Genomic DNA, 24,342 nt, shown 5'->3' on the forward strand with positions numbered 1-24,342 from the left:
TGCAGCGCCCACAGAGTCACACTTTGTCTTGAGTGTGTCGTTACACTGGAGGTCAATCAGCTCCATTTGGATGTTCACATGTGCTGTTTCCACTGCAAACAGATTGCTGAGCAGTTCATGCGCAGTCGGGAACACAGCGGTGGAGATGGTTTGTCAGTGTTTAGAAACAGTAGTGACCAAAGCTTCCTTGCAGCATCAGAGTCTCTCACAGGCAGCTCGGCTTGGAACGCTGTCACTGCATCATACATGTCCGTGATCACACGGCCCTGAAGCTGCAGGTTTAACAGTGAGATGTTTCGTTGTGTCGCACAAACAGGCCAGCTCACAACGTCCCAGAGATTTGTGGTGTGTTTCCCTTTGCTTCCAAAAACGGCCAGATTTCCTCACGCAACTCGAAAAATCTATTCAGCACTTTCCCTCGACTGAGCCATCGCACCGCCGTGTTCAGAATGTATCTCCTCAGGAAAAGACTTACATTGGCTCTTATAAAGTTTCCTGTCTGTGTTACGGTGCTTATTACATGTTCCATCTCCAGAACTTTACAACACAGCACTTACTGGTGTATGATGCAGTGATGCACCGTCAGCTGCATCTTCTCCTGTATCCTGCCCACTTATCCGCTCTTTTCATCACATCGCAGGCACCACATCTTTCGTCAGTCTGTCCCGGGACAGTTTCATTTTGCACACCAATCAATCAATCAATCAAAAAACTTTATTGTCATTACGAGATTATACAATGTACAATTCAAATGAAATTTAGTTGTCCTGACTTACTGTAAAAGTGACTGAGTAATTGGTCATAAATATTTAAAAGTGTTGTGGTGCTGATGCATAAATATACAATAAAATGTGTACTTAAAATATAAATGTACTTTATATAAATAACATATATACACTCTATAAAATATATACATTTAAGAGTTCTTAGAGTGGAGTTCACATCACATTGCTCAGGAGAAAAAGTTATTTTTGGTTCAACAGTCTGACGGCTTGGGGAAAGAAACTGTTGCAGAGTCTGGTTGTTCTGCTCCTTATGCTGTGGAACCTCTTGCCAGAGGGCAGCAGGGAGAACAGGCCGAGGTGGGGGTGAGTGGGGTCTTTTATAATGTTCTGCGCTCTGGTGAGGCAGCGTTTATTAGCAGCGTCTCTGATGGAAGGAAGAGACGTCCCAATGATTCTCTCCGCTGTCCTCACCACTCTCTGCAGAGACTTCCAGTCTGAGGTGTTGCAGTTTCCAGACCAGGTAGAGATGCAACTGGTCAGTATGCTCTCTATGGTGCCTCTGTAGAACGTGGTGAGGATGGGAGGGGGGAGCTGTGCTCTTTTCAACCTGTGCAGAAAGTGCAGGCGCTGCTGTGCCTTCTTCACCAGTGAGGAGGTGTGAAGGGACCAGGTCAGACTGTTTGTGAGCTGCACCCCCAAGAACTTTGTGCTGTCTGTAGTCTTCACTGCTGAGCCGTTGAGGAGGAGCGGTGTGTGTCAGTGCTGCTTTTTCCTGAAGTCAACAATGATCTCTTTTGTTTTGTCAACATTCAGGATCAGGTTGTTGGTGTGACACCAGTCTGTCAGATGTTTCACCTCCTCCCTGTAGGCCAGTTCGTTGTTGTCCCTGATGAGTCCCACTACAGTTGTGTCGTACTTCAGGATGTGGTTCGTACTGAACCTGGCACAACAGACGTGGGTCATCAGGGTGAACAGCAGTGGACTCAGAACGCAGTCCTGTGGGGAGCCGGTGCTCAGAGAAATGGTGCTGGAGGTGCTGTTTACAACCCGCACATGCTGGGGTCTGTTCGTGAGGAAATCCAGCAGCCAGTTACACAGGGGGGTGTTGAGGCCGAGGGGTCCCAGTTTGCTTACCAGATGCTGGGGGATGATTGTGTTGAATGCCGAGCTGAAATCCAGGAACAGCATTCGCACATGGGTGTTCTTCTCCTCCAGGTGGGTCAGGCTCAGGTGGAGTGCAGGCGTCCTCTGTGGAGCGGTTTGGGCGGTAAGCAAACTGGAACTGGTACATTTAGATACTTCCTCAAATATGTATTTTCCCATGGTTGTGCCATGCATTGATTTAATTACCAAAACTGGCGGGCCAGTTATGATAGAAACATGATATGTTCTCGCGGATATAATTGTGGCCTTGAGTTTGACACCCGTGCAGTAAACACTGAAACGTGCTCATAACTTAGATAAATAACATAAGCATTTAGTTCATTTAATAAAAGAGCACCTATTCAATGTGAAAAGTGAATATTTAAAAAATGGGGTTCCGTTGGGGGGGGGGGGGGGACAGACAATGGCAGGGGAAACACCGATAGCGCTTTTAGTACTCGGAGACGTGATATACTTAAAACTCTTTTTATTAAATATATGGCTCTCAAGGAACTACATTTAAAAATATTTGGCTTTTATGGCTCTCCCAGACAAAAAGGTTCCCGTCCCCTGCTCTACACTGTAAAAAACATAATAAGACCACACTGTAAAAGTAGTTTAATTGTTTAAACTTTTGTTAAATTATTGAACATTTAAATTGTTATTTATTTTAACCTTTTCTTCACTGTTGGCTCACCTGTCCGCCTGCAGCTGTCTTCAGGTGCCATCAGGAAAAGTCAGACACTCAGGAAAACTACTGTGTTTAATCTATTTTTATAATAAAAGATCAACCAGTCCATGTTTCCAGTTTGTCACCATTTATTTATTTAATTCACAGACGGTTAAAGAAGCAGCTTCAGATCGTTTTCAGTTACACTTTATTTTGGCGGTTCTGCAGTTAGAGGTGCAGTTTCCTGTAAAACAGCTGATACATATAATGTGTTACCATGGTGACTGTATATATAATATCATGTGTTCTCATCAGACGTGATCAATTATTCTTATTCCTTTAATCACCAGTGAATATTTTAATGTTTAAACAACTAATTTCTTTACATATAAATACTGATAAAGTGTGAATGTTTTGATGAGATGTTGTTAGAGAAGCTGTTGTTACATGTTTCAGCCACAGGGGGCGCTCCTCAGTGGACACACCACCACATGACCGCGGCCGAGGCCAGCAGGCCAATCACAGAGCTCGCCGACGATGAGGGGGCGGAGTTACACAGGTCAGAGTTGCAGCACTTGAAGGTGAAACTGGAAACCTGGAAATTATTGTAAATACAGAGGTAGTTAAACAAACCAGACTCCATTAGCAGTTTTACATATTTATTTTCATGTTCTGTTTATTATTTTGTATTCTGTATTAGAATAAATAAAGTAGAATAATTGTTACCTGGGGAAACATCTGTCCCAGTCGGCCGTACTCACAGTCTGAATACTTCAGACACTGGCGGAAAGTCATCCCACCTGTGGGACAAAGCGGATAATAGAAACAGTGTCATTTTATACTATAATGGTACAGGTGTACAGGTGGATTAATGTGTACTAACCTCTCTCGCTGAGAGTGAGACAGGCGTCGTCGTAGCTGCACTCTCTCTGTTTGGAGCAGCTTGCGGTGTAATCCTTACAGCTGTAGCAGCGGATCGCTGATCCTGAAACACAAAATGTGAAAATCCTCCTCAGTATTGATTCAAATCCGGGTCCATACAAACTATAAACTCAGTCTCAGAGAGGAGAAACCTTTTCTATCCAAGCCGTCTGTAAAACACAGGTGAGTTCAAAGTGATGATACAGATTAGGACAATAAATAAATAAAATACAGGTTTAAAAACTAAATCAAATCAAATCAAGTCAAATTTATTTATATAGCCCAATATCACAAAGTATACATTTGTCTCAATGTGTTTTACAGACTGTACAGGATATGACACCCTCTGTCCTTAGACCCTCTGTCCTCAGACCCTCTGTCCTTAGACCCTCGCATCGCACAAGGAAAACCTTCCTAAAAGAAACCCAGAAAATGTCAAAAAGGCTTCCCGGTGTCCAGCAGGACCAGGGCAGTAGGCGCTGTCACGATTCCTGATCCTGACGTAAACTTTATCAGAGGCAACCTGCCACATGAGACACAGAAACTCTGGGGATGATGCCCCGGATGATGAGTTAGTAACATACATTTACATAAATCCATACAGAGAGAGAGGGAGAAGAAGAGAGGGAGGGGAGGAGAGAGGAAGAGAAGGAGGAGAGCAGGGAGGTGTCCCCCGGCAGTCTAAGCCTATAGCAGCATAACTAGGGGCTGATCCAAGGCAAACCTGAGCCAGCCCTAACTATAAGCTTTATCAAAAAGGAAAGTCTTTAGCCTGCTCTTAAATGTGGAGAGTGTGTCTGCCTCCCGAACACAAACTGGAAGCTGGTTCCACTGGAGAGGAGCTTGATGGCTGAAGGCTCTGGCTCCCATTGTACTCTTAGAGACTCTAGGAACCACAAGTAACCCTGCAGTCTGGGAGCGCAATGCTCTAGTTGGTTTATAAGGTACTATGAGATCTTTAAGATATGCTGGAGCCTGACCATTAATTGATTTGTAAGTCAGGAGAAGGATTTTGAATTCTATTCTGTATTTTACCGGGAGCCAGTGCAGAGCAGCTAATACAGGAGTAATATGATCCCGTTTCCTTGTTCTTGTCAATACACGTGCCGCTGCATTTTGGATCAGCTGAAGAGTCTTAAGCGACTTTTTTGGACAACCTGATAACAATGAGTTGCAGTACCTAAATGTGCCGTCAGCTCATTGGGTAGTTTTGAATCTTTGTGGTGGCTTTAAATCTTTGTCTCTGTGAGGTCGTTTTGAATCTTTTCATCTTGATGTTGGTTTAGTCCCACAATATTAAAATAAATACAGTGACGGTCTTTATGGAGGAATCAAGATCCTTCATGTTTAAAACCTTTTTTTAACGCTAGTTATCCAAATAATACATAGATAGAAGTTCTTTCAATGTCATGCACTGAACGCAAATTCAACTATAACCTATAAGTATTTTATTGGTATCTCATATATGCAGAATGTAAAATAAATAAATTAGAAGAAATCCTAATTATTTGGTTTTCAGTCAACAGTATCAGTAATTTCCCAACCAACATATTCCTGTTTACAAAAATAATAAATAAATCATAAGATGAATAAAAAAGACAAAAAAAACAATAACACAAGTCGCGAATGTTGAACTGATTTGACGGATAAATAACTGTGTGATGAAAGGTAAACATTTTACACCGTAATCTAAAACTTTGTCTAAATTATATATATGTATATATATATAGATAAATAAATTAGTTTTGTGATCATAAAACAAAGATCAAGAACATTGTTTATGTATTAAATTGCAGGTTTTTTATTCTGATTTTTCTCGATCAAAGTTAGTAAAATATTTAATATGTTAACATTAAATATAAAATAATTAAAGGGGTTAGTACATGAAATACTTAATTATGTTGTTTATTGAGAGTTTGCTGTATAATGCTGAATAAAAACAGATTATGAAACGTACCCAGTCCGAAGAGAGCGCAGCAGAGCAGGAGGCAGATCCCCAGGGAGCGCTTCATTTTCACATCTGAGAGAGAGCAGCACGGTCACTCATTTGGAGACAACCGTTTGGTTGTCTCCAAATGACAAGCAGAACAAATACCCAGTGTGTATAAATACTGAGCATATAAATACTGACATGTATAAATACTGAGCGTGTACAAATACTGAGTGTGTATAAATACTGAGTGTGTATAAATACTGAGCGTGTACAAATACTGAGCGTGTATAAATACTGAAATGTATAAATACTGAGCGTGTACTCACCGGCAGCAGCAGGAACTCTGCGGCTCAGCAGCTCTTTTGTTGTTGTTTTGTTCGCGTTACTGAGAGCTGAGAGTCCACGCCCACTGGGAGGAGTCAGTGTTATAAAGCTTTATATTTTTATAGTTTTACTTCAAAATTACTTTAAGTTTGAATGTCAGAGAACTTTAAACATGTAGTCATATAAATACAGTAATTAAATATATAAAATATCTCAAATCAAGTTTCTGTCAGGGATACAGATCTGATTGTTTTGCATCTCGTAGAAGATCTCTCTTTGTAGTTGTGTTGTGTCTCTTTGTGTTTGTTTTGTGTATCTTTGTAGTTTTGTGTCTCTTTGTGGTTGTTTTGTGTCTCTTTGTAGTTGTGTGTCTCTTTGTAGTTGTGTGTCTCTTTGTAATTGTTTTGTGTCTCTTTGTTGTTGTTTCGTGTCTATTTGTGGTTATTTTGTGTCTCTTTGTAGTTATGTCTCTTTGTAGTTGTTTTGTGTCTCTTTGCAGTATTATTGTGTATCTTTGTAGTTGTTTTGTGTCTCTTTGTCATTGTTTTGTGTCTCTTTGTAGTTGTTTTGTGTCTCTTTGTAGTTGTCTTGTGTCTCTTTGTAGTTGTTTTGTGTCTCTTTGTAGTTGTTTTGTGTCTTTGTTGTTGTTTCCTGTCTCTTTTTCATTGTTTTGTGTCTCTTTGTAGTTCTTTGTGTCTCTCTGTAGTTTTGTGTCTCTTTGTCTTTGTTTTGTGTCTCTTTGTAGTTTTGTGTCTCTGTCATTGTTTTATGTCTCTTTGTAGTTGTTTTTGTGTCTCTTTGTAGTTGTTTTGTGTCTCTTTGTCGTTTTGTGTCTCTTTGTAGTTGTTTTGTGTCTCTTTGACGTTGTTTTGTGTCTTTGTAATTGTTTTGTGTCTCTTTGTAGTTTTGTGTCTCTTTGTCGTTGTTTTGTGTCTCTTTGTCGTTGTTTCATGTCTCTTTGTAGTTGTTTCGTGTCTTTTTGTAGTTTTTTGTCTCTGGTGTTGTTTTTGTGTCTCTTTGTCATTGTTTTGTGTCTCTTTGTCGTTGTATTGTGTCTCTTTGTAGTTGTTTTTGTGTCTCTTTGTCGTTTTGTGTCTCTTTGTAGTTTTGTGTCTCTTTGTAGTTATTTTGTGTCTCTTTGTCGTTGATTCATGTCTCTTTGTAGTTGTTTCGTGTCTCTTTGTAGTATTTTGTCTCTGGCGTTGTTTTTGTGTCTCTTTGTCATTGTTTTGTGTCTCTTTGTCGTTGTATTGTGTCTCTTTGTAGTTGTTTTTGTGTCTCTGTCATTTTGTGTCTCTTTGTAGTTTTGTGTCTCTTTGTAGTTGTTTTGTGTCTCTTTGTAGTTGTCTTGTGTCTCATTGTAGTTGTTTTGTGTCTCTTTGTAGTTTTGTGTCTTTGTTGTTGTTTCCTGTCTCTTTGTCATTGTTTTGTGTCTCTTTGTAGTTCTTTGTGTCTCTCTGTAGTTTTGTGTCTCTTTGTCTTTGTTTTGTGTCTCTTTGTAGTTTTGTGTCTCTTTGTCATTTTGTGTCTCTTTGTAGTTGTTTTGTGTCTCTTTGTAGTTGTCTTGTGTCTCTTTGTCGTTGTTTTGTGTCTCTTTGTCGTTGTTTCATGTCTCTTTGTAATTGTTTTGTGTCTCTTTGTCGTTTTGTGTCTCTTTGTAGTTTTGTGTCTCTTTGTAGTTATTTTGTGTCTCTTTGTCGTTGATTCATGTCTCTTTGTAGTTGTTTCGTGTCTCTTTGTAGTATTTTGTCTCTGGCGTTGTTTTTGTGTCTCTTTGTCATTGTTTTGTGTCTCTTTGTCGTTGTATTGTGTCTCTTTGTAGTTGTTTTTGTGTCTCTTTGTAGTTTTGTGTCTCTTTGTAGTTGTTTTGTGTTTCTTTGTAGTTGTTTTGTGTCTCTTTGTAGTTTTGTTTCTCTTTGTAGTTTTGTGTCTTTGTCGTTGTTTTGTGTCTCTTGTGTTCCTCTGTACCTGAAACTTGAACCTCTTGCTCTGTTTATTCAACTAAAACATCTCAAATATGGGATGTGTTGTGACGAAATGTATTGTAATAACTTTGAATATCTCTTTAATGTGTCCTGTGCCTGCAGTGTTGGTGATGATGTGATGGCGGAGGATGACATTCTCTGTGTTTCAGCGTTTATCTCGGGAGAAGAAGAAAAGCTTCAGTGTTTCGTCCTGAAACGACCCCGAGACGAACAAAGAGCTTCAGTTCACAGAGACAAGAGACAAAGAGACGAGAGACAAAGAGACAAAGAGAGGAGTGCAGATCCAAACACAGACACAGAGTCTGCATTCACACACACACACCACACACAGAGACACACACACACAGAGAGACACATACAGAGAGACACACAGCCATAAGAGTTGTATTAAGTAATTTATTAAGTAATCATGAATTAAAGTGTATTTCTAAATCTATAATTTCGTACTAACACTTCCTGTGTTTGCTGAGTTAGTGATGTCATAGATGTGCTGGCTGCTGATTGGTCCACAGACAGCAGGTGAGCGGGACGACAGGTGATCAATGAAACCTTCATTCATAATTCAGAAGCTGCAGCGCGACGAGAGCAGAAACTCAGGTTATCTTTACTTCTCTATATATATGTTTATTTATATATATCTTTGTTTATATATATCTTTATTTATATATACTGTTTTTAAATGTATAAACTGTGTTTATATTTATATATACTGTGTTTAAATGTATATATACTGTGTTTATATTTATATATAAACCGTGTTTATATTTATATATACTGTTCATATTTATATATAAACTGTGTTTATAATTATATATAAACCATGTTTATATTTATATATACTGTTCATATTTATATATAAACCGTCTTTATATTTATATTTACTGTTTATATTTATATTTACTGTTTATATTAATATACACTGTATATATAGACTGTTTATATTTATGTATACTGTTTATATTTATATTTACTGTTTATATTTATATATACTGTTTATATTTATATATACTGTTTATATTTATATTTACTGTTTATATTTATATATACTGTTTATATTTATATGGACTGTTTATATTTATATATACTGTTTATATTTATATGGACTGTTTATATTTATCTATACTGTTTATATTTTATATTTACTGTTTATATTTATATTTACTGTTTATATTTACTGTTTATATTTTATATTTACTGTTTATATTTATATTTACTGTTTATATTTATATTTACTGTTTATATTTATATATAAACCGTGTTTATATTTACTGTTTATATTTACTGTTTATATTTATTGTTTATATTTATTGTTTATATTTATATATACTGTTGAGATATATATTATTATTATTATTATTATTTTTGTTCTGTTTTATAAACTTTATTAAATAATGTTGAACTGTTTGGTGTTTTCAGATGTTCATCATGGATCTGGAAAGCCTCGGTAAAATAATCAGCCGAAAAACCTAAATAATATTTATCTGTTTATCTTTCTGTCACACTTATGTTAATCGGACATATTACTTACATTTTAGTACACATTATTTACATTTTATTACACATTTTATTACACATTTTATTACATATAGTTTTTTGTTTTTTTTCCCTAAATGTTTTATTTATTTGTTCAGAAAGATTAAATGAAATCCGTCCATCCGTCGACAGAGTCGCCATGAAGCTCCGGTCTCTGCAGAGACTCTGTCACAGTCAGTCAATTTATTATTCTTATAATAATTATAATAATTGTAATTATTATTATATTTATTATTATTATTATTATATTTATTATTGCTACTATATTACATATTATATTATATATTTATATATATTATACTATGAAATATTAATTAATTAATATTTCTGTGTTTCCAGTGGACGCGGTGTGTTTTCGACACATCACGGCGGCTCTCCCCTTGCTGCAACAGGAAGTTGGATTGAACAGACAGGATGTGACCGAAACACTGAAAAGGATATTCCACAGCGTGTCACAGGAAGTGGCGGGTCATGTGACTTTAGAGGCTCCAGAGGAAACGTGCAATCTGATGTTCACGCTCAACGACCGGTCTGTACATTATATATTATATACATTATATAATATTATACATATTATATATAAAATATAATATATATAATATTATGTGTCCCTATGAACCTGAGAGCTGTGTTGTCTGGAGCCTAGTGCTCCTAGTAGGGTCTCCCAAGGCAAATATGTCTCAGGCGAGGGGCCAGACTAAGAATGGTTCAAAACGACTTCATGAAAAAGAGGCAAAGGAAAGGAGAGACCCTGACAGGACGAAGCCCGGGGCCCCCGTCTGGAGCCAGGCCCAGAGGGAGGGCCCGACAGTGAGCGCATGGCGGCCGGGTTTGCCCCGGAGCCCGGTCGGGTACAGCCCGAAGAAGCTACGTGGTGCCTCCCATCCATCCATCCTGTGGGCTCACCACTCATGGGAAAAAGTTACTCACAAGTCCCCGGCTGAGCGCCGCTACGTTGGAGTTCACCCCTGTGGCTTCGGGTTATCGGGGGGGAAAACTCTGACTCTTGATTGTTCCTATGCCCCAAACAGCAGTTTGGAGTATTCAGCCTTCTTGGAGACCCTGAATGGAGCCCTGCAGGGAGCTCCAGTAGGGGACTCCGTAGTCCTGCTGGGAGACTTCAACGCGCACGTGGGAAAGGATGGAGACACCTGAAGAGGCGTGATTGGGAGAAACGGCCTCCCTGATCTAAACCTGAATGGTCGTTTGTTGTTGGACTTCTGTGCTAGTCATGGAATGGCCATAACAAAGCGAGAGTTGTGTCCGGATACTCGGCAGTAAGTCGGACTCGTTCCCAGTGAATGTTGGATGGAGTGAGAGATTGGCCGGAGAATCGGAGAATCTTCCCTTCTCCGGGCCACATCCTCCAGCTCCGACTGGGGGATCCTGAGGCGTTCCCAGGCCAGTGAGGAGATATAATATCTCCACCGAGTCCTGGGTCTTCCCCGGGGTCTCCTCCCAGCTGGACGTGCCTGGAACACCTCCCTAGGGAGGCGCCCAGGTGGCATCCTTGCTAGATGCCCGAACCACCTCAACTGGCTCCTTTCAACGTAAAGGAGCAGCGGCTCTACTCCGAGTCTCTCACGGATGGCTGAGCTTCTCACCCTATCTCTAAGGGAGACGCCAGCCACCCGTCTGAGAAAACCCATTTCGGCCGCTTGTACCCGTGATCTCCTTCTTTCGGTCATGACCCAGCCTTCATGACCATAGGTGAGGGTAGGAACGAAGATCGACCGGTATATTGCGAGCTTTGCCTTCTGGCTCAGCTCTCTTTTCGTCACAACTGTGCGGTAAAGTGACTGTAATACCGCCCCCGCTGCTCCGATTCTCAGGCCAATCTCTTGCTCCATTGTCCCCTCACTCGCGAACAAGACCCCATGGTACTTGAACTCCTTCACTTGGGGTAATGGCTCATTCCCTACCCGGAGTAGGCAAACCACCGGTTTCCTGCTGAGAGCCATGGCCTCAGACTTGGAGGTGCTGATCCTCTTCCCAACCGCTGCACACTCGGCTGCGAACCGATCCAGTGACTGTTGAAGGTCACAGACCGATGATGCCATAAGGACCACATCATCTGCAAAGAGCAGCGATGAGATCCTCAGGTCACCGAACTGCAACCCCTCTCCTCCACGACTACGCCTCGATATCCTATCCATGAAAATCACGAACAGGATTGGTGATAAAGCGCAGCCCTGGCGGAGGCCAACATTCACGGGAAACGAGTCTGACTTACTGCCGAGTATCCGGACACAACTCTCGCTTTGGGCGTACAGGGATTGGATGGCCCTCAAAAGTGACCCCCTCACCCCATACTCCCGCAGCACCTCCCACAGTATCACCCGGGGGACCCGGTCATACGCCTTCTCCAGATCCACAAAACACATGTAGACCGGATGGGCGTACTCCCAGGCCCCCTCCAGGATCCTTGCAAGAGTAAAGAGTTGGTCTGTTGTTCCACGACAAGGACGGAATCCGCATTGTTCCTCTTCAATCAGAGGTTCGACTACCGGCCGAACCCTCCTTTCCAGTACCTTGGAGTAGACTTTACCAGGGAGGCTGAGAAGTGTGATACCCCTGTAGTTGGCACACACTCTCTGGTCCCCCTTTTTAAATAGGGGAACCACCACCCCGGTCTGCCAACCCCTAGGCACTGTCCCAGACTTCCACGCAATGTTGACGATGCGTGTCAACCAAGACAGCCCCTCAACACCCAAAGCCTTCAGCATTTCTGGACGGATCTCATCAACCCCTGCGGCTTTGCCACTGTGGAGTTGTTTGACTACCTCAGTGACTTCCATCAGGGAAATTGCCGATGATCCCCCATCAGCTTCCAGCTCTGCCTCAACCATAGAGGGCGTGTTAGTCGGATTCAGGAGTTCCTCAAAGTGCTCCTTCCAGCGGCCGATAACCTTCTCAGTTGAAGTCAGCAGGGTCCCACCCTTGCTGTACACAGCTTGGATGGTTCCACGCTTCCCCCTCCTGAGGTGCCGGATGGTTTTCCAGAAGCACCTTGGTGCCGACCGAAAGTCCTTCTCCATAGCTTGTCCGAACTTCTCCCACACCCGCTGCTTTGCCTCTGACACGGCAGAAGCTGCCGCCCTTCTAGTCCTTCGATACCCTGCAACTGTTTCCGGAGTCCTCCCGGATAACATAACCCGGAAGGACTCCTTCTTCAGTCGGACGGCTTCCCTGACCACCGGGGTCCACCACGGTGTTCGAGGGTTACCGACCCTTGAGGCACCTAAGACCTTGAGACCACAGCTCATCACCACAGCTTCAGCAATAGAGGTTTTGAACATCGCCCACTCAGGTTCAATGCCCCCAACCTCCACAGGGATGGCTGAAAAGCTCCGCCGGAGGTGTGAGTTAAAGATCCCCAGGACAGGGGCTTCCTCCAGACGTTCCCAGTTCACCCGCACTACCCGTTTGGGTTTACCAGGTCTGTCCAGAGTCTTCCCCCACCCCTTGATCCAACTCACCACCAGATGGTGATCAGTCGACAGCTCCGCCCCTCTCTTCACCCGAGTGTCCAAAACATGTGGCCTCAGATCAGATGATACGATTACGAAATCGATCATTGACCTTTGGCCTAGGGTGCTCTGGTACCACGTACACTTATGAGCATCCTTATGTTCGAACATGGTGTTTGTTATGGCCATTCCATGACTAGCACAGAAGTCCAACAACAAACGACCGTTCGGGTTTAGATCAGGGAGGCCCTTCCTCCCAATCACGCCTCTCCAGGTGTCTCCATCGTTTCCCACGTGTGCGTTGAAATCTCCCAGCAAGACTACGGAGTCCCCTACTGGAGCCCCCTGCAGGGCTCCATTCAGGGTCTCCAAGAAGGCCGAATACTCAGAATTGCGGTTTGGGGCATAGACACAAACAACAGTCAGAGTTTTCCCCCCCATAACCTGAAGGCGTAGGGAGGCGACCCTCTCGTCTACCGGGATAAACTCCAACGTAGCGGCGCTCAGCCGGGGGCTAGTGAGTATCCCCACCCCGGCCCGACGCCTCACACCTTGGGCAACTCCGGAGAAGAATAGAGTCTAACCCCTATCCAGGAGTACGGTTCCAGAGCCAAGACTGTGCGTGGAGGTAAGCCCCACCAGATCCAACTGGTAGCGATCCACCTCCCGCACTAATTCCGGCTCCTTCCCCCACAGAGAGGTGACGTTCCACGTCCCCAGAGCCAGCCTCTGCTGCCCGGGTCTGGTCCATCGAGGTCCCTGACCATCACTCCCACCCGTGTGACAGCGCACCCGACCCCAGTGGTTTTTCCCATGAGTGGTGGGCCCACAGGATGGATGGATGGATGGGAGGCACCACGTAGCTTCTTCGGGCTGTGCCCTCCCTCTGGGCCTGGCTCCAGACGGGGGCCCCTGGCTTCCTCCGGGCAGGGTCTCTCCTTTCCTTTCCCTTTCTTTCATGAAGTCGTTTTTGAACCATTCTTAGTCTAGCCCCTCGCCTGAGACCAATTTGCCTTGGGAGACCCTACCAGGAGCACTAGGCTCCAGACAACACAGATCTCAGGTTCATAGGGACACACAAACCTCTCCACCACGATAATGTGATGGTTCCCAGAGAGGTTTAAATTTAAATATTAGTTCTTTGTGTGTTTAGGTCTCAGGCTGGTTTTATATCTGCTGCTTCTCTTCAAACTTCTCTTATCGCTCTTTCAGCCGAAACTCTCCAGGTTAAATACGCAGGTGAGTGTTCTTTCACAATGAAAGCCTTGTGTTCTGTCTGTAGTAGAGGATGTTTCCTTCACAATAAAAGCCTGGCGTGCTGTCTGTAGTACAGGAATCTTTCCTTCACAATAAAAGCCTGGTGTTCCTGCAGCTCTGGTGAGTGTAGCGGAAAGCAGTTCGGGGTCAGTCAGCCAGTCTGGACTCAGATCTTTGCTACAGGATCTCAGTCAGGTAAAAACTTTACCCACTACATTTCCCAGCATGCCCCTCTGCTCCTGCTCTCTGACATGTGTGATGTGTTCAGGTTCCTGCGGCGGTGCAGGAGGAAGCAGTGTTTGGTGGCGTGGAGGCGGCCATGAGGTCGTGTTTTGACGGGGTGAGAACACATAGAACTAATAGGTGACTGGAGGTCGTCGTGGCGACAAACTCACCTTTGTGTGTGCTTACAGGTGTTGACCCCGATGGCGAGCAGAGAACATGTGTTGTCATGGCTGCAGGGCGAGCCATGCCTGTTGCTATGGTTACCCACTCTGTCGGTGGGTCAAAACGTCCGTCACGACGTCCGCTGCCACACCTGCAGGACACGCCCCGTCATCGGACTCAGGTTAGCCCACACCGGCCAATCAGAACGCTTCTCTGACAGAAGACCAATCATCGTCCTCCTGTGTTCAGGTATCGCTGCAGGAAGTGTGTGAACGTCCACCTGTGTCGGAGCTGCTTCCTGTCGCACAGAGAGACGAGGAAACACAAGAGTCACCACCCGCTGCTCGAGTTCTGCACACAGGTAATTCCACACAGGTACCTACACACAGGTAGACAGACAGGTGTAATGACAGACGGACAGGTGAACAGACAGACAGACAGACAGGAAGACAGACAGACAGGATTAGTGGTTAACCTTCAGTCTGTCTTCAGCCCACCTGGAGGGAGTCTCTTTCCTCGTTAGCGCACAGTGCTCGTCACATGCTGTTGCCACGGCGACACACTCAGCGTGAGGCCGAGAGCCGGGGCCTGGTGTGGGCGGAACCTCAGAACAGGTGAGTCAGGTGTGAGTTCACACATCGTTAACTTGTTAATGACCTTTTAAATTAAAGTGTTTTGTTCCTTAGTGCTCCGCCCCACTCTGATGCCTCCACACATTTGGCTGCCTCTGTTTCCCATAATGCATCAGTGCAATCTCTGAGCTGCTCGTCCAAAACTCTGCAGACTGACAAGGAGACGCCGACTCAGCAGGTGACTCATAATAATAATAATAATATGAAATAATAATAAGAAGAATAATAATAACATGAATAAAATCTTGTGTTGTTCAGCTGAAGGTGTCCGTTCTGTTGACTCAAGTCAGAAACCTGCAGAGAGACAAATGGTGAGAAACTGTCACCTTCTTCTTCTCCTCCTTCTACACCTTCTTATCCTTTTTCTTCTTCACCTTCTCCTCCTCCTTCTTCTTCTCCTTTGTCACCTTCTTCTTCTTCTTCTTCTTCTTCTTCTTCTTCTTCTCTGTCTTCAGGTTGATGGAGCAGCAGCTGCAGGCGTGGAGGCTCACCGTCCAATCAGATCAGGGCGTCCTGGAGGACAGGTGCTCAGAGATGGAGGTCACAATGGAGACGATGAGAGAGCACAACCTGCGTCTGCAGCACACGCTCACACAGGTAAACGAGGCTTATTACAAATGCAAGGGCTTTTATTGTGAAAGGTATGAAGCTATAATGCAGTTGATAAGTGGGAAATTTTAATATTATATTATATTATTAGTATGATTGTATTGTTATATTATGAATCAAATCAAGTCAAAAACGATAAGCTTCATCAGAGAGGAAGTGTGTGTTAGCTAACGTTAGCAGAGCTGAAAGGAGTGTAGGTGCAGATATATGACGGGACATGACGGGAGTCCAGCAGCTGAAGTACACCAGCAGCAACACAGAAACACACTCACCGTACGACGTTATGTTATTAATATTATTATTGTTTTTATATAAAAATATGTTCCTCTCTCCTTCTTCAGGCTGTGAACAAGATGGAGGCTCAACAAAACGGCAACATGCCACAAAGCCTCGACACGGAGAACAGAGAGGACGCAGAAAACAGGGAGGACGTGGCGAACAGGGAGGACACGGAGAACAGAGAGGACAGAGAGGACAGGGAGAACAGGGAGGACATGGAGGACACGGAGGACATGGAGGACACGGAGGACAGAGAGGACACGGAGAACAGGGAGGACAGAGAGGACGCAGAAAACAGGGAGGACGTGGAGAACAGGGAGGACACGGAGAACAGAGAGGACAGAGAGGACAGGGAGAACAGGGAGGACATGGAGAACAGGGAGGACATGGAGAACAGGGGGGACACGGAGAACAGAGAGGACACGGAGAACAGGGAGGACACGGAGAACACAGAGAACAGGGAGGACAGAGGGAACTGGGAGGACACGGAGAACAGGGAGGACACGGAGAACACGGAGGACACAGAGAACAGGGAGGACACGGAGAACAGGGAGGACACGGAGAACAGGGAGGACACGGAGAACACAGAGAACAGAGAGGACACAGAGAACACAGAGGACAGAGAGGACACAGAGAACAGGGAGGACACAGAGAACAGGGAGGACAGAAAGGACACAGAGAACAGGGAGGACACGGAGAACACCAAGAACAGAGAGGACACAGAGAACAGGGAGGACACAGAGAACAGAGAGAACAGGGAGGTCACAGAGAACAGGGAGGTCACAGAGAACAGAGAGAACAGGGAGGACACAGAGAACAGGGAGGACACGGAGAACAGGGAGGACACGGAGAACAGGGAGGTCATGGAGAACAGGGAGGACATGGAGAACAGGGAGGTCACAGGAGAACAGGGAGGACACGGAGAACAGGAAGGACAGGGAGGACACGGAGAACACAGAGAACAGGGAGGACAGGGAGAACAGAGAGGACACGGAGAACACAGAGAACAGGGAGGACAGGGAGAACAGAGAGGACACAGAGAACACAGAGAACAGGGAGGACAGGGAGAACAGAGAGGACACGGAGAACGCAGAGAACAGGGAGGACAGGGAGAACAGAGAAGACACGGAGAACAGGGACGAGTGGAGCGAGGAAGAACTACGAACAGCATTTTCCACAATGCACCAGCACATTACAGGTCATTTTCAGCACACACGTCACACGTCACACGACAGCCACTGTGACGAAGAGTCAGCAGGAGACTGGCTTCTCTGTCGTCCAATGGGACAACAGGATGGAGCGCAGGAGGCGGGACCACAGGAAGAGGACACCTGTCTATGTGAAGAGGAGGATTGTGGGACACCTAGTCCAGAGCAGCTGCTGCAGGAGACTGTGGACAGACTGAAGACTGAGATGGAGACAGATAGGTGGAGAGTGAAACAGACAGGTGATGATGTACTGTAACCTAATAAACTATTATTAATGAGGGATATAAATATAGATCATGAATATTTTCTAAAACTAACGTCAAACGTTAAATTAAAAAGAAAAGAAACAGATATACAAGGAATTATTTACGATTAAAGTGGGAAAAATCACAAATTTACAAAAAACTAACTTGAATATTCTGTCAGCTTGAAATAGTAAATGTACGGAGATAAAACTCAGACTTCTTTTGATAACATGATTATTCAAATGTTGTCAATCTGTGCAGGTGAGAGGAAGTGGGCGGAGCTGCTGCCGGCTGCAGAGCAGGTGGGAGACTCGATACTCCGCCTGGTGGACGGCATGAGAACTGAAGACACGCTGAGGTTATAAAAGATGTTTATTAGGATTGACTCATATTTAAATAAACATTAAAGGTATAAAATATCCAACACCTAAAGAAAAGGTATGTTTAGTGTTACAGCTGCCAACATTATAATAAAATAATTCAATAAAAGTTTTATTTTGTGTGTGCACATGTTGTTTTATATTTTAATTTAAATAATTTATAATTAAAAGTTACATTTAATTTCCATGATTTCATAAAAAAAAGAAATATTACATTTTATTTTGCACACAAACAAAAAAATTACATCAAACTTCCAAAGTTCATATAAAGTCCAGCCGCCTTGTTTATAAACCAAATTAAAGATCAAAACATTGTTTAAGGATCATTTACAGAAATGACCATCTGTAAACAATTAATAATTATATTAATTATATTATATATAAACTCATAAAGAGAATAAAGAAATTTGATCTACAAAAGGTCATTTTGTGGGAAGTTTTTGTCTCTGTTTATAAAAGAGGCGTCCTGTTACCTGCGCCCCCTCTCGCAGCTCCGCCCCTTCTGCGACCTCCCCCGGCGGGGTGAGGGAGGGTGAGGCTGGCCCGTGGATCCGGGGATCTTCCTGTCGGGGCCTGCCCGACGCAGGCCTTCTCTCCTAGAATGGGGGGGCGTCGCCTGAGACCTGGTTCTCCTCTTGGAGGGTGGGGGGCGTGTCCTCCCCCCCCTCACCCGCTCTGACCTGGTGTGAGGCGGAGAAGGCGGAGCTTCAGACGTCCTTCCCCGCCTCCTGACTGAATCCCTGCTGAGCATGCTGTTGGCGTGGCTGAAGGGTGGGTCAGGTGACCTCTGATCTTTAACCCTGGAGGAGCCTGTGGCCCCCTCCATCGCCGGCCTGTCGGTGTTCAGGTCTGGACTCAGACTTCTGAACAGCTGACGGACACACGGTGGGGGCGGGATGGAGGGGACGGAGCCTCGTTGCCACAGGAAGCCTTTAGGGGGGTTCTTCAGGATACGGTTGCTGCTCGGGTTGTAGAACCGGAAAGGAAGTTGTTTGTATTTGACCTTTAACCCCTGTGGGTCTAACGGACGCCTCTTCTTTCTGCAGCGTTTGTGGGCGGAGCCTGGTGCAGGTGTGTAGGCGGAGCCTGAGGGCGAGCAGAGCAGATAGACCAGAGAGGTGCGCTGCTGTAGCGGCGTGACGATATTTGAGTACGATGGAGGGAGGCAGCGCCACGTCGGCGCCACGGGAGTCTGCTCTACTGCCGCCTGATTGGCTGCAGGGACACTGGTGGGCGGGGCCTCAGAAGCTGGTTGACGCACAGCTGGAATAACCAATCGGACCGTCTGAGTGCTGTGACTGACTTTGACCACCTGAAGGAACAAACACAGGTGACGAAGACATTTAACTTTATGCAGATACTGAAACTTGTCTGTGCTCACCTGACACCTGGACGCCACTCTGAAGCCCCGTCTCCTTCTCCTGACGTACGCCGAGTCATCGTCATCACTGTCCAATAAGGGCAGGACGCCGGTGTCAGACTCCACTTCCTTGTTTTTAACAAGCCCCTTCTGGATTTGGCTCTTCCTACCGTACCTGAGGGTGAAAAACAAAGGTTCAGACAACTGAGTGGGTCAGTACGTGTCTCTGTGACTCGTATGTCTTTGACTCTTGGGTAAAGAGACAGACCGGGTAAACCCAAACTAAGTGAGGGTGAACGTGTGACCCGTCACAACGTCTTCAACTCCCACCTCTGGAAGAACTTCTCATGCTCCCGGTGAAGGCTGGGTTTAGGTTTAAACCTGCCTGGAGCGGCGGCCTAAGAACCTGCTGGTGGACACTGCTGGTGAAGGAGGCCTTCTGGCCTTGATTGGCCCAGGGGCCTCCTGAAGGAACTAACAGCATGCTAACATTCTTCCTGAAGGACTCCTTCCATGAAAATCTGGCAAGCAGGGATTGGGTCAGGCTGTGTTCCCCGGTGTAAAGAGCACTTTGAGAAACTCCTGAACCCGACCAAAACGTGTTTGAAGACTCGGGTGAAGTTATCCATATCCCTGGCAGAGGTTGTTGAGATGGACAAGAAGTTCCTCGGCGTTATGACGCCGGGGGGCAAACCTTCAGGAGGAGCAGAGAGGACTCCTTCCTTGTTGGGAACAGTGGACCAGCTCTTTGGGGGGGTCATGGGAGTTGGAGAAGGCTCAGGACCTTGGCCCCCGGGCAGTCCTTTCGGGCAGTGGTCCCCAACCACCGGTCCGCGGACCGGTACCAGTCCATGGGTCATTTGGTACCAGGCCACACAGATAGATTGAAGAAAAAAATATTTTATTTTGAAAGGTTTTATTTCGAAAAATCACCGGATACATCTGTCTGTGCGTCTGTGTCTCTTGACACATGTCAAGACTCTCGTCTGTCACGTACTTCAAAAAAATAAGCTCACAAGCAACAATGAGTGGAAAACAAACGTCTTAAAGAACTTTTTTGGAAAAGGGAAAAGACCCAATGAGGAGACATTAAGAAGACAACATCAGGAGTCCACCTGTAGCGATAAACACCTCAATACGTGTTTACCGCTACATGCGCCGCTCTGAATAATACACAGGCTTGCAAATGAGGCAACGAAGCCTTCATAACGCCGGCACCCGGCGTTGAAAGACGAGCCCTTGGAGTTGTTTTAAAGAAAAAAACATGAACAAGAAGGACATAAAGAATGACAGATGGCACCACATCAACACATGCGAGTGCACTGAGAGTGTCATACTTAGTGACTAACTGTGTTGCTAAGGCGAAGAAACCTTTTACTATTGGTGAAGAATTGACCACCACCCACCCCTTCCCCTCCCGGTCCGCTAACATATTGTCTTACATGAAACCGGTCCGTGGCATAAAAAAGGTTGGGGACCGCTGCTTTAGGGTACTGCAGGAATATGAGCCGCCCGGTCCTTGTATAACAAAGTGAGAGCTGTGTCCTGGGAGCCTCCCGTTAGTGGATACTGATGATGAGAATCCCCAGAAAACACCTGGACAGGTGAGTGTGTATTACAGGTGAGTGTGGATATTACCTGGCCAGAGACTCAGAGTCGAAATAGCAGATGAATCTCCCCTGTCTGAACTGCCGGACCAGCTTCTCCACCTTCTCCTCGTCCTCCTGCTCGATCTGGGTCCAGCTCTTTCCCCTGAAGGATTCTGGGATATGCTCTGGTGCTGGCAGCACCTCCTCTATAGGCAAAGTCTGGAAGCCCTCATCCCGTCTGACCCCTCCCCCTGCTGGCCGCTCGCTGTGGAGGGCAGAGTCAAGCTGGGCGGAGTACAGTTGGTGCTCCAGGTGCACCTGAACATCCGTCAGGTGGCTCAGGTCGGCTGGGCTCACCTGGACCGGTGTGTCGCAGAATCCTCGCTGTACGAGTAACAGAAACCACTGTGACTGGATATAATGGACTATAACCTGGAACACCAGCAGATAACCTCCTGCGGCACGTACCTGCACAGGTGAGTCCCAGTCGTCACTTTGTGTTTCCACTGAGACGGGGAGGCTGAGGTGAAAGCTGTCCGTGGATCTGTCCCCGTGACAACACATCTGAATCACCTGAACATGAAATACGAAGTTAACTTTGAGCATCAGCTGGAGAGGAACAGCTGACTGTGACAGACGAACCTCCTCGATGATCCGGTCCAGAGAGTGGCTGCGGTCCGACGAGAACGCCTCTGCTTTAAGACCAGCCCGCCTCTCCTGCGGCCAGCTCAGCCAAGGGGCGGGGTCTGTGTGCGGTGGGGGGGCGGAATCTGTGGGGGGCGGCAGGGAGGTGAAGGAGTCACTAAATTTTCTCCTGTTTGTCTTCCTGTGGGCCTTCCTGTGGACAGGGGGCGGGGTCTGTGCATGTGATGAATGTATGTGCCCCCTGGGGGCGGTCCCTCCTTCCTCCTGCTCTCTGATTGGTGCAGAAAGCCTCTCCTGACTTGCCCCTTCTTCCTTCTGATTGGCTGGCTGGCAGGAGACGTCATCAAGTTCCGCCCTCAGACAAGGAGGGGCGGCGACTGACGGGAGGTCAGCATGAGACGGCCTAACGGAGACACAAACATGAACAACACCAATAAGGACACCCTCAGTAAAAATAGTTCAATATCCAACATACACATGACAGGGGTGTTTATTTTAGTTACCTGGGGTCGTTGTAGTGATGTGGGTGGTGCTGCAGGACGTCCTGCAGGAAGCGCTCCAGCAGGGTCAGTTTGCTTCTGCTGCTGCTGGTGGAGGAGACAGAGCTTCCTCTGGAGGACGCCCGGACAGCGTCCAGGTGTCGGAGGCTGGACAGGTGCTGAGGGAAGAGAAGTATGATGTCATTAACATTAACTCTGATTGGAAAGCTCCGGTCACATGACACACTATATAAATACATTTGATGACACATGTGTACCTGGTCCAGATCGCTGTACAGGACTCTGCAGTATCCACAGTAACCCTGCCTGCTGGATGGACCCGGCTGAGACTCCACCCACTTCCTGTCAGGCAAACCGAGGGGAATCTTCAATAACACTAACACAAACACAGATCTAAAATGTACTTTTTATTCTTCATACCCCCCATCAAACTAATTCACGCCAATAAGGACACCCTGAGTAAAGATTGTTTAATATGTATAGAGGTCTTTTCTGTGAACTCACCTGTATACTGTGAACCCTAACCCTATACTGGGAGCACATTATACATTTTCTAAAAGTTGTATAAAGATCAATATTTGAATTTAACACCATAACATAATTTAGAGCCACAAAACATCAAAATTAAATATAACTGGAGAGTTTAATGAGCAAATATGGTGTAAAATGTTCTTAAATTCAGAGAAAATTGAACACTTTGGTTAGTGAAGGAATCTGAACTTGTTGATCTCTGATCAATAATGATAATATTAAACGGGTACTCACCTGCTGGTGGACCCCGCCTTCCCCTGGTCACCTGACACACACACACACACACACACACACACACACACACACACACACACACACACAATATAAGTAACATACGAATATATAATATATTAACATCACAGTGTTTGAGTTTTTACCTTCATCAGAGGAGTCTGACATCCTGCTGCTGACAGGAGATCTGAAACATATTTCATAAATATTAATTGTATTAATCAGACATTCATTATACTTTCATAAATTAAATATATCGTTTTTTTGTTGAATTATATATATCACTTATTTATGTTTATGTATATGTTAAACTATATATACTGTATATAGTTAAAACAGAATTTTCCATAAATACAAGTTTTATTTTTGCATAAATTAAATGGTTATTGATTATATTTATTTTAACATATATTATGTTAATGACCTGAAGGCAGTGAAGTCAGTGAGTAATCCATCCAATCAGAGTGCTCCATGCTTTAACCAACGGTAACCAGGAGAGAGTTTGAGGTGGAGAGTCCATGAGCCTGAAAAAGGGCAGAAAATATAATAATAATAACATTTCCATGCAGCTTCAACAAGTTTAGTGAAACCAGAATTGTTTATTATTGTAACTTCATAAGGTCATTAATATTCCTTTAAGTTTAAAATGATCATTATCTGTAATATTATTCAATATACAATAATTATGCATTTGTTGCTGACTTCAGAGAGGTTTTATTGATCAAAAGTGTTTTAATAAACTTCCCCCACAACTTTATTAAACTCAACACATTAACAAATAACAAGATATATAGACAAAGGTATTTAAGGTGACTTGTAACACAATAAAAAATATATAATAATTATAATAAAGACAAAGAATTGCACTTGAGTGATAAAAAAAAATGTAAATCCTAAATTGGTCTAAAAAGTATTTGACAAATGAAAGGAGAATTTTGTTGTTGTATTTTATTGAATTTGTTTATAAACATCATCACATTTTCAACACATCAAATGACTCCTATATGAAAATAAAGAGAAAATACACATACATTGATATGCTTTCATTTTATATGCATATTATTATTTTTAATATTATGAATATATAAATGTTGATATAAAATGACAAAATAACATTGGACCAGTCAGAGCACAGCTGTAACGCTGCTGTGATTGGCTGAGACTCTCAGAATTGCGCTGTGATTGGCTGGCTGTGTGAAGCTAAGCAGCTGCAGCGCTAGCACCAGCTCCGGGTAAACTTTAAAGTTTAAACCCGGTTGGGTCAATAAACCGGGTTGAACCTGGTAACCATGGTGACACTGCTGACGGCGACGTGTCTAAACCGCTATGTTATCTGCTGCTAGCTGTTAGCAGTTGGCTAGCTGTTAGCATGCTATTAGCTGAGCAGCTACAGAGAAGCTGATTCGGCTGAGTCGGTGAATGATACTGAATCTTCAATAATCGATCAGTTTGTTTACCTGTAGCTGTTTGTTTGTTTACATGCAGCTGTTTGTTTGTTGTTGTTTACTTTCAGATTAAATTCCTCTTCCGCCGCGCGCTACTCCACTGTTCTGTTTAGTTTCCGGTCTGATTCTTCTTCTGCTGCTCAATCTCCGGCAGATTCTGTAACAGCGGCGGATCGGTGCTGCCGCCCGTAGGCCGGACACAGAACTGCACCCTGTGTTATTATTATTATAACAATTATTATTATTATTATAATAATAAAAGTATAGACTCAAGTCAGGCCTGACACAAAACTGCACCCTGTGTTATTATTATTATTAGATTTATTATTTAGATTTTAAT

The 24,342-nt window shown here is 44.5% G+C and overlaps 3 protein-coding genes across 7 annotated transcripts; 1 reads left to right on the top strand and 2 right to left on the bottom strand.

The window, feature by feature from the left end:
• Positions 1–2,669: 2,669 nt before the first annotated feature.
• LOC115005353 (CD59 glycoprotein) lies at positions 2,670–5,796 on the bottom strand. The gene is made up of 5 exons (XM_029427133.1): positions 5,719–5,796; positions 5,417–5,479; positions 3,422–3,523; positions 3,265–3,338; positions 2,670–3,133 (listed from the first exon to the last, which is right to left on the bottom strand). Exons 2-5 carry the CDS (start codon positions 5,469–5,471, stop codon positions 3,011–3,013), a joined length of 354 nt encoding a protein of 117 aa, XP_029282993.1. The 5' UTR covers positions 5,472–5,479; positions 5,719–5,796; the 3' UTR covers positions 2,670–3,010.
• On the bottom strand, positions 5,731–24,125 carry zdbf2 (zinc finger, DBF-type containing 2). Of its 5 annotated transcripts, XM_029427127.1 has the most exons (13): positions 24,015–24,125; positions 22,982–23,081; positions 22,704–22,744; positions 22,561–22,591; positions 22,053–22,137; positions 21,799–21,953; positions 21,293–21,698; positions 21,119–21,223; positions 20,700–21,034; positions 19,083–19,236; positions 18,175–19,013; positions 14,357–14,646; positions 5,731–5,801 (listed from the first exon to the last, which is right to left on the bottom strand). In XM_029427127.1, the coding sequence occupies exons 3-12, from the start codon at positions 22,723–22,725 to the stop codon at positions 14,577–14,579; spliced, it is 2,202 nt and encodes a 733-aa protein (XP_029282987.1). In that variant the 5' UTR covers positions 22,726–22,744; positions 22,982–23,081; positions 24,015–24,125; the 3' UTR covers positions 5,731–5,801; positions 14,357–14,576. The 5 variants fall into 5 exon arrangements, with proteins under 5 accessions (XP_029282987.1, XP_029282983.1, XP_029282985.1 ...); XM_029427123.1 differs by having other exon boundaries at positions 18,175–19,236; XM_029427124.1 differs by lacking the exon at positions 5,731–5,801 and adding an exon at positions 7,557–8,003 and having other exon boundaries at positions 18,175–19,236.
• dytn (dystrotelin) lies at positions 8,011–15,531 on the top strand. The gene is made up of 12 exons (XM_029427130.1): positions 8,011–8,298; positions 9,118–9,145; positions 9,333–9,407; positions 9,574–9,763; positions 13,858–13,943; positions 14,077–14,156; positions 14,230–14,301; positions 14,375–14,529; positions 14,598–14,709; positions 14,841–14,962; positions 15,035–15,291; positions 15,436–15,531. Exons 2-11 carry the CDS (start codon positions 9,118–9,120, stop codon positions 15,189–15,191), a joined length of 1,077 nt encoding a protein of 358 aa, XP_029282990.1. The 5' UTR covers positions 8,011–8,298; the 3' UTR covers positions 15,192–15,291; positions 15,436–15,531.
• Positions 24,126–24,342: the final 217 nt, after the last annotated feature.

Source organism: Cottoperca gobio, unplaced genomic scaffold (genome assembly GCF_900634415.1).
Source record: "Cottoperca gobio unplaced genomic scaffold, fCotGob3.1 fCotGob3_293arrow_ctg1, whole genome shotgun sequence".
Classification (NCBI taxonomy): domain Eukaryota; kingdom Metazoa; phylum Chordata; class Actinopteri; order Perciformes; family Bovichtidae; genus Cottoperca; species Cottoperca gobio.